This window comes from Pyxicephalus adspersus, chromosome 5 (assembly GCF_032062135.1).
Source record: "Pyxicephalus adspersus chromosome 5, UCB_Pads_2.0, whole genome shotgun sequence".
Taxonomy (NCBI): domain Eukaryota; kingdom Metazoa; phylum Chordata; class Amphibia; order Anura; family Pyxicephalidae; genus Pyxicephalus; species Pyxicephalus adspersus.
The window spans coordinates 1-19884 of NC_092862.1; the positions used below are offsets into that span (position 1 = coordinate 1).

At 40.3% G+C, this 19884-nt stretch overlaps 1 protein-coding gene across 1 annotated transcript in view; it reads left to right on the top strand.

Annotated features, from left to right (window-relative positions):
• The first annotated feature begins 16329 nt into the window (after positions 1-16329).
• WDR97 (WD repeat domain 97) overlaps positions 16330-19884 on the top strand; it is a 34175-nt gene continuing 30620 nt past the window's right edge. Inside the window, exons 1-2 of the mRNA XM_072413175.1 lie at positions 16330-16383; positions 16976-17047. Of these exons, the coding sequence (XP_072269276.1) occupies positions 16982-17047 (66 nt within the window). The 5' untranslated portion in view covers positions 16330-16383; positions 16976-16981. The remainder of the gene's footprint in view (positions 16384-16975; positions 17048-19884) is intronic.

Here is a 19884-nt window from a genome sequence, read left to right on the forward strand (position 1 = left end):
CCCCTAACCCCTAACTCTAACCTTTAACCCTAACCCCTAACCCCCTAAACGTAACCCTAACCCCTAACCCTATCCCCTAACCCTAATGCTAACCCTAACCATAACCCCTAAACCCTAACCCCCAACCCCCAAACCCTAATCCCTTACCGTAACCCTAACCACTAACCCTAATCCTATCCCTAACCCTAACCCTAGTCCCTAACCATACCCCTGACCACTAACCCTAGCCCTAACCCTATCCTTAGCCCTAACCCCAACCCCCCTAACCCTAACTGTAACGCTAACCCTAAAGCCTAACCCTTTCCTTAACCCTAACCCCCTAATCCCTAAACCTAACCACCAACCCCATCACTAACCCTAACCCATTAGTGGCATGTGTTTTTGTGCTAGGTTGCACTGCATCAGTTTATGCAGTGTATTGAAAAATGTGCTGTAACACACCTCAGCACCAGGAGATGTCTTTTTTTCACCTTACAATTATAAAATGGGAGTAAAACAAGCCCCATCTTTGTTGTCAATGACTGCAAGAATCAGCTACCCATCGTTGTCAGTGATCTCAATAACAAAATCAACCTTCACATTTTAGGATTTAAAATACACCCTGCATTTCTGTCACTATAGCAATAATATCTTCAATTTTACTTCTGCATTTGTATCAAAATAGCTTTTTTACCTCCACATTTCTGTCAGAATAGTGATTACCCCCTACAATTCTATTAGCATTTCAATATCCCCCTATATTTCAGTCAGAAGAGTAGTATAACTGGCACATGTCTCTTAGTATTGCATTTCTGTCTAAATACCAATAATACCCTCAGAAAAGTAATAATACCTCCTAACATAGGTAGTCATAATTTCAATACTATGCCCACATTTCTGTCAGAATTGCAATCATTACCCCCCACATTTGTCAGAATAGAAATGATACCCCCACATCCCCCACCCCCCCCTATATTTCTATCAGAATTATGATAACTTACCCACATTTCTGTCAGAAGAGTATTGATAGCCCATATTTCATTTCAGTATAAAAAAATGTACTGCCACACTTGTCAGCGTAGTAATTACATAGCCAGATTTCTTTCACAACAGTAATACACCTCCCTGTTCCTATGTAAATATAAATTACAAACCACACAATTTGTAAGAAGAGAAATGACATTCCACATTGATGGTCAGTGTCACTTACCTGATCGTACGGTGCTGAGCTGTTTTTAGTCTAACGTGAAGCCGGCACTATGTTCATCCAGGCGGAATGATCTCTGCCTGATACTTCATGTATTCTGACATATTTGTCTCCACACACCAGGGGGCGCTCTTCCACAATGCGCTCTGACGAACAATAACCACCAGATAACTACATATTAGTATTTCTCACCTCCAACCACTAGATGGCGCCCTCCCACAACACAGTAAAGCAAATTGCTGTTGTATACTACTTCTAATTAGCACTAAACTCTGATAACATTTGGTGGTAGTGGGGATGTCATAGGGGGGGAGTGGGATTGCTCTAGAGCAATGATTTGGGGTTTCTTATGAATATAATTGACTATATATACTATAATGATTGATAAAGAATACAGTGTAAGAATGGTAAGGTTTGTTGTAATAAAATTGCAATAAAATGTAAATAAATTCTGTGCATGTGGGTGAGCTTTTGTCATATAGTGTAAAGTTTGCATATTTTCATCATGTGACACTTGCCATCCACAGTGATCCCCTCCAGCTCTGCCATCCTCACACTCTCCATCATAGTATCTTCATCCAGTCTTTTTTCAGCTTTGGAGTCTTCAGCCTCTTCATTGGTGGAGCTGGGAGAAGCTGACTCCTGCATATACACAGCATATATATATATGGGTATATACTGCATATACCCATTATACACAGGGTTAGAGAGCATGCATTGTGATACTGGGTATAACATTAATGTCGGATATCCCCTTAAATGTAAAGAAATTAAGACATGCATCTCCCTTTTGGGTCTTTGTTTAAAAGTATAACAGACCAGGGTTATAAATTTCCCCTTTATCAGATATTTCCAGATCTGACAAGCAGCATCCTTCCAGATACATTGTAAAAGTTGGGCTTTTGTGTCTCCAGGTGTCATAAAACTCAGATAATGCTAGCAGAGTGACCTCTGACTGAACTCAGATATATTCTGAAACCCATTTATTAATAATCTTTATATTTTCAATATACCATTCTGTATAAAGTAGTAGTCGGATGATTTGTAGTTGGATCGTCATGGTGAGCATTTTGTGACCAAGAACTATTCTCCTAGGCCTCAGGAAAGCCAGGAAACCATATTTAGCCTGTTCTGGTGAACCATAAGTCCCAGACATGCCTAGTTTGGTCTCTGTGAACGCCTTATTCTGTGGTGATTAGAAATCTGGGGGGTGGCAGTTCATAAAACCTGTACTTATGAAATTACTAATAATGGCTAGAACAAGGCCAATTTGACAGTGTCCACAGAGCATCATACTCCATGTGGACACAGCCTATCACACATCCCCCACCCTGCAGTCATTGGATGGTCTTATTAGTCCCACCTCTATGGTTGGCATAGATAAATCACTTATTTCTTTCTTGTTAGGCAAGAGTTAACCGAATTCAACTCCTCTCCATAGGCGCCTATGTAAAAGCTTCCGATGCCTTGTCGGATACGTGTGAGTGAGGAGGCGAGTGTACGAGCGCACTCGACTCCGGACTGCGGGAAACCGCGCTCTCTGGTCGCGCGTACTTTCGCGCTTCCAGCGAGCGTGGATTTTATTGATGAATCAGGGCCATTGAGCACTGCAGGGAGCCGGGTGACTCTGACTAATAGCTTGGACTTTACACTGCAACCTGGACCAGGAAAACCAACTCTACCTAAGTATTATTTCAGTTTTCTCTTTTATTTTACACTTTTGTTGTTGTTCCGTTATTGTTCTTTGATTAGTCTTTATTTTCCTGTATTTGTTTATGCACTGTGTTATGTTTGTGTTTGTGTTGTTTTGTGTTTGTAATTGCTGAGACATCCCTGTCTGTTGTGATAGCGGGTGACACAGACAGTATAAAGAAGCAGAATCATAACTGTGGTTGTCAAGGGTAACGGTGCATGCTTCCATCTAAGCACGTGGGGGCAGTCCTGTGATGGTGTGTGTGGCAAGGGGTAACAGAGTGGTAACCTTGCCCCGTGACGGCCCTTCTCAGCCTGCTGGTGCGTGGAATGTTGCTGAGCGTGCTGGAAAGTCTATGCGCAGGGTGTGGGCTGAGAGGGCGTTTGTTACAGTGGTCATTGTGTATCATTCAGGGTGCTAACCTGTTTACCTGAGAGTGAAAGATGAATGGTCTTCATAGGGGTGGATGCGGCAGGAAAAAAAGTTAAAAAAAACATTTGGGGTACAATCAAAAACACATATAAACAATAAAAAAGACACCATATTTCGAAATGAGTGTCAATGTGGGGAACCCCCCACCAGAACTGTTCCTAGCCTGGCGACTTAAATTCCCCCCATTAAACTTGCCACATATGAAGATATAAGAATCTTCATCTAAGAAGGGAAGGATCACTTTATTTTGTACAAGATTCCAACAAATCGACCCTTGGTGTAGAGGGCATGTGTAACCCCTCCATCATCCTGGCTCCTCCTAATGCCCCTGGTGGGGCTAACTAAACTATAAAACAATGCTCAGGAAAAAAAAATTATAATCATTGTCTCATACAGCTAATTGCTGCTGGTTGACACGGCAAAATGAAACATAACATTAGCATAATAAAACTCTAATAAAAAGACACACATCCCGCTTTTCCTTCCAATTTTAGGAATTTAAGGAAATTAAAGTGAACTAGTGCAAGCAATAGAGGACGAATGCCTTAATATAAAGGATACTGCTTTAAAGGGTTTTTGGACCTCTAATGGGTCCTGTTCTGTCCAACAGAACAGGGCAGCATGGTGGCTCAGTGGTTAGCACTCTGGCCTTTGCAGCGCTAGGTCCTAGGTTTGTAATCCCAGCCAGGACATTATCTGCATGGAGTTTGCAGGTTCTCCCCGTGTCTGTGTGGGTTTCCTCTGGGTTCTCTGATTTCCTCCCACATCCCAAAAACATGCAGTTAAGTTAATTGGCTTCCCCCTAAATTGACCTTAGACTACATTAACAAGATATGACTATGGTAGGGACATTAGATTGTGAGCTCCTTTGAAGAACAGTTAGTGACACGACTATGGACTTTGTACAGCGCTGCATAATATGATGGTGCTATATAAATACTGTGTAATAATAACAGAAAGGAGAACAGAGTTGTCACAGATTCAAGTGGGGTGTTTCGCCATCCTAGAACTGGATTTTACTTCTGTCATAATGGATATAGAGGTGCCTGGGCTCCCTTTAGTGGAGTGTTGAGGGAGGAATCAGCCACAAAGAGGAAAAGCCCAGTGGTACTCAATATTATTAGCCACCAGGATTTGTAACAACGGTTTCAGGGCTCTTCTCGTTTGAATCGTGTACAGGGTTAGATCTTCCAAATTTTTGGTTACCTCGATAACCGCTCCCTTTGTTGAAAAGTAATTGACAATGATGTCTCGGGGGGAGGGGGGGACCTCAGGTTTAAATGCCCTATTTAATCCCAAATGAGAGTCCGGTATATCTGGAAGGATGGAGCGTATAAACCTCTTAGTAGGTTGTCTTGTATCTTTGACCGTTTCAGGGAGACCGAGGATGCAGAAATTAAAGCACGGGGTGCGATTTTCTAGAGCATCAAGCTTCAAATGCAGATTATCAATTTGGTTGTCAAACACTGTGATTTGAGATGAATTTTGTGATACAGTGTCGTCTAATTTTTGCTCAATCTAATCAAAGTGACTGTCTAGGCTTTGAAGATTTCTTCTTAGATCAGATGTTATGACATTAGAGGCTTTAGTTAGCTCCCTCTAAAATAAAGCTGCTATATAGAGCAAAATCTTGCTTTCCCCTTTATTGACTGTTCCAGATTCAATGATCTCAGAAGAATCAGGTAACATGGTTGGGAACATTACAGCAGACATTTGGGTGGAGGGAGAGAAGGTGGCTTGATATTGCTCCAGGCCCCCAGATGTAGGTGAGCTTGTATTGCTGAGAGGTGTAGACAGCTGAGAATGCTTGGGATTGAGATGTGGAAAGCAGACTGCTTGTATCAAGCTCATTGGTGATAATGGTGATGACTAGTGTTGGTGGAATAGCTCACTATTCGATTCAGCAGCTATTCGCTCAAATAGAGCAAAATTATTCGGGTGGTCGAATGTCAAAGTCAAACACTATTAAAGTCAATGGGAGGAAAAATTTGGGTTTGTTTCAGCACTGTGTAGAGCTTCTACAGCCTCCAAACAGATGTAAAAAGATACATTAAAAAAGGATACATAAAAAGATACATTATAAAAAGATACATAACACTATTACATACCCCTGTACTTCACATGAAGATTAAAGAGCACCTGTCACATCAATATTAGGCTAAAGCTAGGTACACACTTCCAATAATTATTGTTAGAAAACGAACCATTATGACCGATCAAAGATTATGCACGATTATACTTGAACAATCATATTGTGCACAATTCTGTACATGCTGTAACAATATGATTGTTCAAATATACTCCACAAACAGTGTCCACACGCTAGATACAATCGTTTGAACGATGCAGGGAGGGACATGTAAAGGAGAAAGTGTACCTCAGAAACATACACGATCACTGAACGACCGTACACACGATGGATAGTGAAAGATCATCAGCCAATCAGATCCGCCGTGGCGGTCATTCATTTCCAACGACAATCCTCGTTCGTCGGCGTCGTTGGTCACTTTTTTTGGCCGCTGTTCATCGGTCATTCGTCTGTCGTTTCTAATGATAATTATTGGACGTGTGTTTGCAGCTTTAGTCTACACGGACTGTTTCCCCAGCGTTTAACCTGAAGCTTTTAAAGCCCATGTTTGATGTCCCCATGCATTCCAATGGGCTAATCTACACCAGGACGTTTCCTTCAGGCACGTTTTTGAGCGTTATCTTAAACATTGCTTGCAACGTTTAAAAAATTAAAACGCTGGATAAATGCGGGAAAACGCTTCCATTGAACTCAATGGAGGCTTTTTCAAGCGTTTTTAAGCTTTTATGAAAGCTTCCATTGAAAACAATAGGGGCTTTTATAAACGTTTTAACAGGACTTTGGAATCTGGATGATTGACTGACAGGATGATTTCCAGGGTTGCAATGAACAGAGCCCTGGAAATCCTCCTGACAGTGAGGGATGGCAGGGCACTAGGGGTTAAATGAGGACAAGCCTCTCCATTCACCCCTATTGCTCTGTGATTGGCTGAGAAATGTAAAACCTCAGCCATTCAGCACTAGACATGAATGGGGAGACTTGTGCCCATTCATCTCTAGTGCTCTATGATTGGCTGAGAAATAGGAAACCCTGATGACAGCTCAAGCATCATCAGGATTTCCCTTTCCTCAGCCAATCAGGGAGCAGAGCAATCAGTGGAGCTTTACTATGCTGACTGCTCCGCTCCCCTGATCACTCCAGCAGCCCTAGAGGAGCTGTAGTATGTGTTACAGATACAGAACACATGTCACAGCTTATTTAGAGCTGCGGGAGTAATCAGCGGAGCTGAGCTGTCAGCATAGCAAAGCTCCACTGATTGCTCTGCTCCCTGATTGGCTGAGGAAAGGGAAATCCTGATGATGCTTGAGCTGTCATCAGGGTTTCCTATTTCTCAGCTAATCACAGAGCAGTAGAGGTAATGAATGGAGATACATATCTCCATTCAACCTCTATTGCCCTGGTATTGCCTGCGGTTACAGCTAATTGAAGGCACGTGCTTCCAATTAGCTGTAACCGCAAAGTTCCCACGGTCCGGGAATCCCACAATGACATTATGATTTATAATGTCATTGTCGGATAACCTGTAAAAAATAAAAAAAAATAGTTAAAATAAGCACACACTAATTAAATTCATTTAGGTATAATTTTTTTTTTTTTTAAACTTTTTTTTCCCGAATTTTTTTTCGGGTCGGGTCTATCTGAATTCGAACAGCCATATTTGGGTCGAATATAAGGACAACTCGAATTGGAACACCAACACTAGTGATGACTCTACTTGTACCCTTTCCTCTCTAGCCTCATTTTCCTACCCTCTGCTCGGTAATTTGCTCCTGGCTACTTTGTGAGCCACGTGTGCTGCATGGTCTCAGACATCCACCATCTTGCTTTTAGGAGCTGCTCCTTGGGACTTAGAAAGGGATTAATAACAACAATAATACAAATTTTAAGAACAATAGAAATACCCAATGGACGAACATGCCTCACCAGGTTACCGAACACACAATAACAATCATTAATAATAATCAAAAAAAAAATGCATAGGACTGTAAAAAGAAAACCCTTTTAGCCTGAAGGCTAAACTAAAGAGGCCCAGGGTGTAGACAGGACCTTTCCTTTTATTTGGACCCCCAATAGCTTTCTATATTTAGTAACCAATTTGACATTCCCTTCTAATAATTTGTGTAAATACCATATAATTTCACACCCTTATTATCATCTCTACAAGAGGATATCAATCAAAAATTGCATTGCATTGTTGCATTTAAAATGTGAATAATGCCTAAAAACTACTCAAATTTTGACTTCTATACAATCCAACAAATTTATGTGGAATAATATAAAAACCATGTATTTCTTATTTCGTTTTAATATGTACAAAACGAGTAGGAGATATAGGTATTCCTTATTTACGGGCCTATTATAAAGCATTTCTATTAGATCAACTTGAATTATGTATAAATTCCACTGCCAACAAATGATGGTTGTATATAGAAAGATCCTCTGTTCCGAGTGGAAATTACTTAGCATTTTTACTAGCAACCTAATGTTCTCCCACTATTTTAATGTTGCAACCTCCTCCAATAGTAACTATGGTATAAGCTTGGAAGAAAATCTGAATTTTACAATTACCATTTTCTGACATGATTTAAACCCTGATTCCTTTGGAATTGTTCGATTTACTCATTCCACATCCTAATCCCCAATTTTGGCATAATCATGGTTAAAAATATATTAAAGACTTACCTGATTTTCATTCACTTTTAAAAAAGTATAAGATGTGGCAAATAAACCACCTACTGAAATCTCTTCATTTCTAGGACATTACCTTACTTCATTCTGGAAAAGAAGTCAGAACACTCATACTTGTAAAGGTGTAATACTAAAATTTCTTTGTACTATAGATTGATTCAAAATAAAAACACATGTGCAAAAGGATTTTCCTTTTTTCAATGTAAACTAGCTAAATCATCAAAATATGTATCCTATGGGGTATCAGAAAATACTACTTCACTGGTATAGAACACCTAATAGACTCTCTAAATGTGGCCCAGATTATTCTGCTAACTGTTGGAGGAATTCAGTGATTTAGGCACCTATTTATGTTCTGGGAATGTGAAAAACCTATGTAGTTTTTGTAACTCAATATTTGCTTTAAAATGTTAAGTCACAGGATGTTTAACCAGATCTAACTCTGCTTTAGCACTACTCAGTCTAGGAAGAGATAATTCCCTCCCTTATTTAGAGTATTGGTAAACCATATTCCAATAGTGGCAAGAATGCCAATTGTAAATCTGTGGAATTACTCCACAACGCCTAATGTCTCTGTCAAAAAAATGAATACAAATTACCGCTATATAAAAACGCTAGCCTATAGTAAATTTTCCTTCGAAATATGTTAGTTTTTACATTAATATATTTTATTCGTAATTTCCTCTTTGGACTTCAACCCCCTTTTTTTTCTTCTATTCTAATTTTTTTGCAAACATGAGTTTGTTCACATTATTAGTTTATTGTTCTATGTATGTTATTTGTATATTGGATTTCTTATTTTTCTAATAAATTACAATAAAAAGTAAAATTAAAAAAGTAAAGAATTTTTAAATCCACATAGGTTGTCCAGAAGGGGTAAGGTTTTCTCCTACAGGTGGGACATTCAAATGACATATCAATTCCCCTGACAGCCCTCCTAGGGAGGGTTCTGAGGAAAAATTTTTTTGGAACCCTGTGGAGTGATACTAATAATTTCTTTCTAGCGAAGGAGAGCTTGGTTTTTAAATCTGACAAACCTTGCGGAGTGTCCCCCTGTATCCTTTACAGAAGGAAGGACTTGTCATAGAAGTTTCCAGCCTTTTGAACCTATTTCAGAAATCTCAATTAGGCACTTGACTATCAAACTTGCTTATCTTATCACCATACCTCCAGCAGAATTAGTAAGATTATTTCTATCTAGCAGCCTTCTCTCACTAATAAAGCAAGCAAGATAAAGTCATACTATTGACAGACCTAGTCTTCCTTCCTAAAGTCGTTTTAAGGTTTCACAAAAACTAGGACATCTTTCTAATTTCTTTCTGCACGCAAGCTTCTTCAACCATGTAGAGTATTTTTGTATCACAAGACATCCACAGACATGTGCTACATCAAACAAAAGCTTTCAAATCCTTAACAAAATCAAATATCTTACTGATGTTTTTGGTTGGGGGGAGATAAGGTTATGATCCTTTAAAGCACTTTGTGGCCAGATGAAATCATCAGAATGTTTTTCTCACCTTTATTTTAGAAAATAAGTCTTGCCCCTTAAAAAAAAGGCTCATTCTACAAGTGTTTTGTCAACTTCCTGGGATGGAAAAGCTGATGACTAGGTGGAGAAAAATGCACATTGAGTTGCCAAATATACCAACATAAATACTTCCATCAATAACAACAGAGTGGGTTCACTAAAGGATCTGTTTGTCAGGCCCTGGTCAGCACCAGTCCTCCAATCTAACACTGCAGTCTTCACCAATAGCAAGCCCCCGCTCAATGAAAAGCACTGCAGCTAAATGCCATTCTTTTAGTTGGGGCCCTAGGGAAAGGTAATAGGCAATTGCCCTGCTTTCCTTCCTAAAATCAGACCTGCTGTGTGGCTGGTCTCAGAAAATGTAATTTGGTTTCAGAGAAAAATGTAGGGGGTCTGTATATAGCATATAAAATATACTCTGCTTCTATGAAGAATAGTTACTGCTTTGTTTGATTGTTTTCAAAGAGCAGCACTTGCAACAGAAACAGTCAGCAGGATTACCCGGAAAGCTGAGCACAGAATGGCCTTACATAGTTACATAGTAGGTTAGGTTGAAAAAAGACATAAGTCCATCAAGTTCAACCACCAGGGAAATAAACATATCCCAGATGTAAAACCCCATAAGACAAAGTTGGTCCAGAGGAAGGCAAAAAAAAACCCTGGTACAACTTGCTTCAACAGGGCAAAAAAACTTCCTTCCTGATTCCATGAGGCAATCGGATGTTCCCTGGATCAACAGTCACTGGTATTTTTACTTTAAAGCCCTTATACCCAGTTATATTCTGTGCTTCTAGAAAACATCCAGCTTCTTCTTAAAGCAATCTATGGAACTTGCTGAAACTCCTTCCTGAGGGAGCCGATTCCACATTATCACAGTTAAAACTTCTTTTCCTCCAGACACAAGAAGCGCCCCCTTGTGCTTTGTAATGATCTTACAGTGAATAATTGGGAAGAGAGTTCTCTATATGGACCATTTATATATTTATACAGGGTGATCATATCCCCCCTCGTCTCTTCTCAAGGAAGAATAGATTCAGTTCAGCTAATCTCTCCTCATAGCGGAGCTCCTCCATTCCTTTTATTAGTTTAGTTGTCCTTCTCTGCACTCTCTCCAATTCCACAATGTCCTTTTTGTGAACTGGTGCCCAAACCTGGACTGCATATTCCAGATGTGGTGTGACCAATGCTTTGTACAGGATTATGTCTCCATCTCTGCAGTCTATTCCTCTTTTTTTTACAAGAAAGTACTTTACTAGCTTTAGATATTGCAGCTTGTTGCTGTTATTAAGTCTATGATCTACCAGAACCCCCAGATCCTTTTCCATTTCTGACTCCCCCAAATGTATTCCCCCTAGACAGTATGAAGCATGCATGTTGTTACCCCCAAGTGCATAACTTTACATTTATCTATATTAAATGTCATTTGCCACTTGGCTGCCCAATCACACAGTACATGCAGGTCTGCTTGTAGATTATAGACATCCTGTATGGACTTAATTCCATGACATAGTTTGGTGTCATCTGCAAACACAGAAATCCCAAACTCTATATCATTTATAAAGATGTTACACAGTAAAGGTCCCAACACTGAACCCTGACAGATTGACTTTTCTAAACCTATTGACCCTAACTTGCATATTAACCGTCTGTGGGGTACAGTGTCAAATGCTTTAGCAAAGTCCAAGTACACTATATCAGCTGCTACTCCACTGTCTACCTGTTTACTTACTTCCTCATAAAAAGAGAGTAAATTTGTTTGACAACTTCTGTCTTTCTTGAAGCCATGCTGACTATCACTTATAATATTATTTTCTAGCAGAAACTCCTCTATGTGGTTCTTTATCAAACTCTCTAGGACCTTTCCAACTATGGCCTTGGAGACTGATAGGAGACCCCTGCAGTTAGAACCAGTGTGAATAAGAATACAAGATGATGGACAGCCATTTCTGTGCCAGAGGTGCTAGACACGTGGTTTATCCACCCTATAAACTATTTGTGAACTTTTATGCTTATATGGGCTTCCAAGTATACGTCATTGGACAATCTGCCTAATGAGATAATGGCTTAAGCCCCCTTATACAGGAGTGATTCTGTATGCCTAAAAGATTGATGTATTTCCTGGTTTTAGTTAGAATCTCTTTGCTTTAACTGCTAAGCATTTGATTTTCTCTTTTCCTAAATAGGATCTACTGTCTCATCTCTGATGGTCCATTTGGAGACCCCCTAAAAGAACCTTACAGGTTACTAATGGCTATCACAAGCCTATCAGGCATTTATATAATCTTTGAGCAAACATACTTGTAGCTGAAATGTATTTTGTATTTCACAGACCTGATGGAATGTGATCCTCGTTCTTCCACCTTTGTTGCCAACATTTATAAACAGTGTTGTAATACTGGCCCTTATTCTTTCAAGCAACTCTTTACAAAATCAGTTTATTTAAAAAAAATATAATTCCTAAGTTTTATCTTCTTTTCTATTTTGCACAACTTTCATTATAGCTTCTGTCATTAACTAGTATTTTCATTTGTCTAAATTATTCTCAGATTCATCCTTCATGAATGAATTTTATTCGATACACAGTTCTGGTATATTTTACATCTAAAATCTATTCTTACTGCACTTCACTGTGTCTGTACTGTAATCATAGGGGGTAGGTTCTATGGATTGTATCTTGGGAAACTTTACCCCATGACGTAGCTTTGTGTCATCTGTGAAAAAATTCCAAACTCTGTATCACTTATAATTTCCTTCAAAAGTTACAGTGCCAACACTGAACCTTGGGGTACAGAATAATAATATTGAATTTTTGAGTATACTACAAACAACACTAAACCTTGGGGTACACCATTACCCCCTTTTTCCCCCACTGCTTAATCTTACCTCTAACTACCCCCCCCCCCCCCCTCCATACATAGTTATTCACTTCACTTCACTCTCCTCTCACTCCTCATGCCCTCACCCCTCCCCCATTGTCCACATTGTTTTCTCCCACCTACTCTGCCACCCCCTTTTTGCATACACAGGGTACCCTAATAGTACTCAAGGTTCCCCACTTTAAAGAAGTTCAAGATATACATGCCCCCAGGAGTCTAAAATAAGAAAAAAACAGGGAATGGGAATGAAAGAGGAGGAGAAAAAAGAAAAATAGAGGGAGTTAGAGAGGTAAAGTGAGAGAGGGAGGGAGATAGAGATAGAGTAAAGTGAGAAAAGGGGAGTGTGAGATACAGAGTGTCTCAAAAGTCACTATACACTTGAATTCCTAAAAATTACACTAGAGTTTATTCATATTTTTAGCATCAGCAAAGGAGTTGTTGCAGTTTAACTTGCTATGCTTGCCATCAAGTTCAAATGTCCTGAGGACTAGCTGGATACCTCCACATGGGCACCTCCATTTTCAACAACTTTCAGCCACCTTCGGATGCAGCTGCAGCGATTTCAAGTAATTTTTCCCTGTAACGGTGGTCATGTTACCAGATGCATCGGGGAAGAAAAATGTTCCAATCAGCCCAGTGCTAGACATCGTCTCATTCATGCTCAGGAATTTCTGCTGGGTTTGATTTTCCCAAAATTCGTCAGTTGTGTCTGTTAACCCGACCAGAGAGATGAAAGATAGACTCGTCGCTGGACTATAAGTTTTCCAAGAGCTGTGGGTAGTTTGGTAATAGTGTAGGAGCAGCTGCTGCTTTTGGTAATGCTGAGTTCCAGTGTAGCCCTCCGGCTGGCTTTGAGCGAACGCCTGCTCCAGGAATTCAGTGTTTTCATCGGTGGTGGTAGTAGTTGGAGTTCTGCTGTGTGGTTTGTCAAGAACAGATCCTGTTTCAAGAAGCTTGCCATGAATAGTGTAAATTGTGTAATGCATTGGAGCAGTGTGACGGCCATAAAGCTTCTGAAACTTGCGCTGAACTGCAGTAGGGGACTGAAAAACTTCTTGCCATTCGGCAATTTTGCAACACTGCTACAATGTCAATTGGTGAGCCAAAGTTAAGGGAATGATAGTCTTACAGAGAGAGAGAAAATCAGCTAACTTACCAGTGATCATCGGGTGACATCCGAACAGAATGTTTCTTGTGTCACAGAGCTTCCAGCTGTATCATCAGGTACAGCAGCTCCCAAAGGTCAAGCATGCTGTACCTGCTATTTGGAAGGTCTAAGACTGCCCTGTAGTAGCCATGTCACCCTAGTCCATAGGCCTGGAGGTGTAGAAAACCAAAAATGTTAGAGAAAGTGGGTGACATTTGTGGCTGACCCCCCCCCCCCCCCCAACATTGCATTACTACAGCACTGTAGCAGGAATGGTGAGTCTTTTTCATGCTACCACTAGAAAGCCACCTAAGAGTTAATTTTATTTTGCACGTTAAATACAAAAACATGGAATACCAAATACATGTATTGTGGATGACAGGTGGATTTGTCTAAACAGTCTACTGTGTGCCATTGTGAACATCTTGTGTACAGAGAGACCTGATATAAAGAAAGTTGTGGCTGTTATGCCCCAATAATGGTCATGTAATAATCTAATTGGTTGAAATTAGGAAAGAAAGCTTTCTTCAGCCAATCAGAGAGCACTAAAGGTTTTGAATGGGGAGACTTGTCCCTATTTAACCTCTAGTGCCGTGGATCGCACACTGAGCTGATCAATAAATGCAGCCAGTGCTTTTAAAAACTCGCTCACTCATCCCTAGTTGAGATCAGTATATATTAGTAACTACAGATATCATAGAATTGAGTGGTGACAATTTTTTTATGGATACGTATATAGAATTGCCATCTTTATCCTTCCCTGTCTGTTCCCAGTTAGAGGATATAAAAATGGTCACTCCCTGGAGAAAACCAAGTTCTGTGATATTGCTTTTGAACCCTAACCCTGTTAATCAAAGAGGAACTAAACTCAAAAGTGCCTAAAACAAAAAAAAAAACACTTACCTTCAATCCAAGGCAGTCAATTGGTCCAGAGGTGTCTTCCATCAGGTCCCGCAATGTACCGGCATCCGTCTTCATGCCAGTGCACCGGGCGCCACCACCTTTGCCTCTTTTTTCTGGTTCTTCTTCCTACGTCACCTGATGCAGACACGAGATCGGGTAATGTAGGTCGGAAAAAAAACTTGCCAATCTCACTGCGCATGCGTTAGATCGGCAAACTTTTCTCTTCACAAAAAGGCTCCTTCTGCGCATGCCTGAGCATCTCACCCAAGAGCCTCCCCCGTTGCGTAACATAGATATCTTGGAAGGTCTTGCGCCCCCATTCATTCTCGATTGCCTAGGTGATCGAGAATTAGCAGACGGTGGTGCACTTAAAAAAACCTAAACAAACAGAGTTTTTACCTTACATAAAAGGGTTGTCTACCCTTTTATGTAAAGTGAAACTTCTCAGTTTAGGTACGCTTTAAGCAGGACCTGAGGGTTTTGTGTCATTCATTACCTCTTCCTAACACTTTTAGTTAAACAAAAACTTTCACCTTGTTACTGATGCTATCACAGATACAAGAAATCTGTGCAAATCGAAAAGTGCTACCTGCTCACATATAACTGTCCAGTTCCTTTTCCCTGAACCCCAATTTCTCTGGAATGGGGAGCTGTAGAAAAACAAAAAATTAAAAGCTAGTAGGGGACTCTTGTAGCTAATCCCCTTCCCTTCTAAACTTTCAACACTGTAGCATCATTAAAAAACTTTACCTATCATAAGGCACTACTGTCACCTATAACTGCCCACTTATCATTTCTTCACCCCTGATTTCTCTGGAACAGACATGTGTAGGTAAATAAATGTAGGATAAAGTGGGGACTCTTGTGGCAACCCCTCTTAATATTTCATTACTAAGATATAATTACAAGACAAAGTACCTACACCTATCATAATGTCACATATAACTGTCTGCTTATCTGTTTGTGAACCCAAATTTCTCTGGAACTGGGAGGCGTAGGAAACTAAAAGTATAGGGTCAACTGCAGATACTTGTACCTACACTTTTATTTATCTACACCTGTTTGATGACATTTTAGGTGGGTTTAGCCACAAGTGTTCCCCATTCGCTTAAACACTTTCAGTTTCGCCTCCCAGTTCCAGAGAAATCAGAGTTCAAAGATGGAAAAGAGAAAGTTATATGAGACAGGAGTCATGTATTGATAGGAATATTTTTTATCTTCTGATGATAACATAGTTATACAATTTTAGGAAAGGAGTTAGCCACAAGCCTCCCTCACTAGGTCCTACATATAAGGAATAAAAGCGGACAAGGTACCAAAGTATGATGGTATAGTTTTGTCAGCTGGCAGGTATACATTTAAGGGCCCCATCCCATTGCTCCTTGCCATGTAAGTGGCTCTGCAGGTTCTCAAAGTGCATTTTCTAGTGACACCATATATTGGACCTCTCTAAACTTAAGGGTTGGAATTTTGAGTACTATTTGCTATCGGGGACCTTGTGTAACCTGAAAACTGTAAATTATGGCGGGCGGTTTAGGAAACATAAAGGTTTGAACAAAGTGATTTGAAAGCTGAGACAGCATGACAAGCAAGATTTTACTGGCTATCACACGGCGCTTCCTATTACGTCATAATGCACGCCCACTAGAACACGCCCACTTGGTTAGTAAGGTCTGACCGAACTAAATTTAGAACTTTGTCTTGTTGTTTCCTATTGGTCCCGCCCGTAGGAGGGAACAACGAACAGGACGGGGAGGGGCATGCGTTACCTGGAGACAAGAAAACAACTTGTCAGTCCTGAGACGGGAATCGTTTCTCATCTGAGATTTATAGGAAGATCGGTATGTGTATGCTGGTTATATTTGTGCGTAGTCTGTGCACTGGAAACGTAAAGACATTCACAACTAATCTTTACTACCTATACTATGATAGATTATTACTATATTAATGAAATAATATATATTATTGTGCCTTGTACGTGTCTTATACTCGAGTACAGACAGGTCTGATATTCCAACAGGATTTTAAATGATATATATAAACCTCCATCTACATATTCCACATACTGTACATAGACAGTTATCTCCTATAAGTATTATAATACTTGTTACTTTCACTTCCCTCATATATTCCATATAACTGTGTCCATTATCTACTTATACTATTATAGTGTGATATAATACTTGTTACTATTATCTACTTATACTATTATAGTGTGATATAATACTTGTTACTTTCACCTCCCCTCATATATTCCATATAACTGTGTCCATTATCTATTTTTACCATTATAGTGTGATAAATTACTTGTTACTGTCCCCTCCCAAACATATATTCCATACTGGGCATAAATAGTCTTTTATTTCATATACAGCTATATAATACTCTATTATATACAATAGATTTTAGATTAATTCAGATTTTCTGTCACAGATAAAGATGTCAAATAATGCCTGTCGCTTGTGGAGCCGTTTGCGGGAGGATTTCAGAACAGCTGTTACCAGGGTAACTCCAGGATCATTATTATTCTGTAATTAGGATATGATAATGAAAAGTTAGCTGTTAATGTTTTCACATCTCAAGGTGTTTGGTCCTTGAAGAAGGATTACTATTATTTGATATTTGCCAGGACACAGATAAACCCCGTCCAATAAAACCTAAAACCACATCTCATTACTGAGGCTCACCACAAGTTTTCATTACATTATTGAGCATTCAACATTCACATGTTTTGCATTTTTGAGCAGAGAGGACCTAGAAGTGGAGCAAAACTTTGTTGGAATTTTTTTAGTGTTTTAGGATGTTTCTAGTTCAGTAACTTTTGGTGGCTGAAGTGGCTGCAAAAGTTACAAAGAAGAGACTAAAGCTACGTACACACGTCAGATTTTTATCGCCCGATAATCGGCATCGGCCAATTATCGGGCGAAAATCTGGCGTGTGTACAGTCGGTGTCGTCCATCGTCCGGACGACCGACCTGCCGGATCCACGGACGATGGACTACATGGAGCCGCTCCGGTGCCGCAGGGTGCCGCTCCGTCGCTCTCCCCCTCCCCTCTCCATAGAGCATGAATGGTGCTGTATGTACAGCACCGTTCATGCATCGTGCACTCCCTTGTTGTTGGAAAGGATCGTGAAAGATCCTTTCCAACGACAAAAATTGGAAGTGTGTACGCAGCTTAAGGCTGCGTACCCAGGTCAGATAATTGTCTGACGGTCGAGGTCATCTTCGGTAAATATTGTGTGCTACGGTTGTTAAAAAGCAGAAAAATGACCGATCTGGAATGACTATTAGGAGGAGGAGAGCACAGCAGGGAGCCACTCACTCATCTTACCCCTCCCTATAGAACAGAACAGGGCTGTGTGTACAGAGCTTGTTTATTCATCTGTAATAGGACATGAGCATGAAAAATCATATGTGTGTACATAGCCTAAGACTGCTATAAGAAGATGTCAAGACTCCAGATCTGGGCTCTCCTCAGTGCTATACTCAGTGCACTTAGCTTTCCCATTGTGGCAGGATCCAACAGTGAAAACAAATATGCGTTATCCATTTCAAAAATACACTAGATACAAAAAAAAACCTGGTATGAATATACAGAGTTTAGTAGTCTGGAGAATGTAATGAGTAGCACAGTGTACAAAGTGCCATTTCTTTTTTTTTTTTTCTTTTTTTTTATTGAAATTTTTAAACAAACATACAGACCAGAAGACAAAAAAAGAAGAAAATAATAATAGATAATAATTGACTGCAAAATAGTGTTAAGACAATAACCACAACCCTTCAGTCAGTTATGTACATCACCGTGAGTGGTATGCTCAAACAGATTCTACATAATAATAGGATAGAACATAAAGTAATCGCACTCATCAAGTATATATTATATAACATAACAGTAGCCAATAACCCAGGCCAACCAACAACAAAATGGAGAGGAGGGTGAGAAAAAGGGCAGGGATAGGTGGAGAGGGAAAGTGTGGCCAAGACATAGGGCTACACATTGTATTTAGTCATAAGGAAAATAGAATAGGAGGTCATACCGGCAGCCGGGCATAGTAATGGTCCCAGATGTCCCATGTTGCCTGAAATTTAACCACAGTATCCCTGATAAGAGCCGTGAGATATTCCATAACACGTATCTCCTGAATACGTGTACACAGAGCAGTAGTAGAGGGGGGCCTAATAGATTTCCAGTTGGAGCGGATCAGAGGGGATCACCTAACCCTAACCCTAAATATGTGTTCCGGGGAGCCCCGGGAGACTCCACATTGCCAGCAAGTGGGGTCAGTCCCAGGGAACAACCTTTGCAACACCTCCCGGGTGTGATACCACCGAAGAATTATTTTGTACAAGTTTTCTTTATACAGCGTACATATAGAGCTTTTGTTCGCTGCTTCCCATATTTCCAACCATGCATGAGTCCAACGTTCGGTTCAGAACTTCCTCCCACTTACGCATATATGAAAACTTGCCAGAGGAGTCTCGCAAAGAGTTATGCAATAAACTGTATATAGAAGAAACAACTCCTTTGGTATACGGGCCCTCTGCACACAACCTCTCAAAAGGAGTCATAGTCAGAAATCTGGCCGAGGGCTGAAGGGACCAGATATAATGCCTAATTTACAAATAGGCATAGAAGGATGTACGTGGGAGCTCAACCTTCTCGCATAGTTCTTGAAAGGTAAGCAATCGCTTCTCCACTGGATGTAGAAGATGTCTAATTGGGAATAAACCCCTATCCCTCCAGGGACCTGACATCACCCCCTGCAAACTATCAGGAATCTGTGGGTTGTGAATTACAGATGTCAGGTTTGAGGGTTCCGATAGAAGGCTGTATTTATGTCTGCAACTCCGCCAGATAGTTCTTGTGAACACCATAGGAGCAAGCAAGTCTTTTTCTGTTAGGAGGAGGGAGGAGCTACAGAGCATAACATTAGGATGTATGGGAGCTATCCAAGCCTCCTCAATTTCTCTACACCCCGTGGGAGAGTAAGGTGCAGTCCACAGTGGCAGATATTGTAGATGAGCCGCCAAATAGTATTTGTATAAATCCCCCATTATTCTGGGGGTACATACTACCGTCTTAGCTAATCTATGCCGCTTGTGCGCCCAAATAAAGTTCAAAAAAGCTGCTTGCATATTTTTCAGTGCTGGGGGGGGGGCCTCGGACCGGTAGAGTCTCAAATAGGTAAAGTAGTTTAGGAAGGATCATCATTTTCAATGATGCAATACGCCCCAGTAGAGACAGCTGGTGGTTGCTCCATTGTCCTAAAAGAGATTGCAGTTCCTTGAATAAAGGTGGAAAGTTATGTGAGTAGAGTTGGGTATAGGTAGAGGTAATCT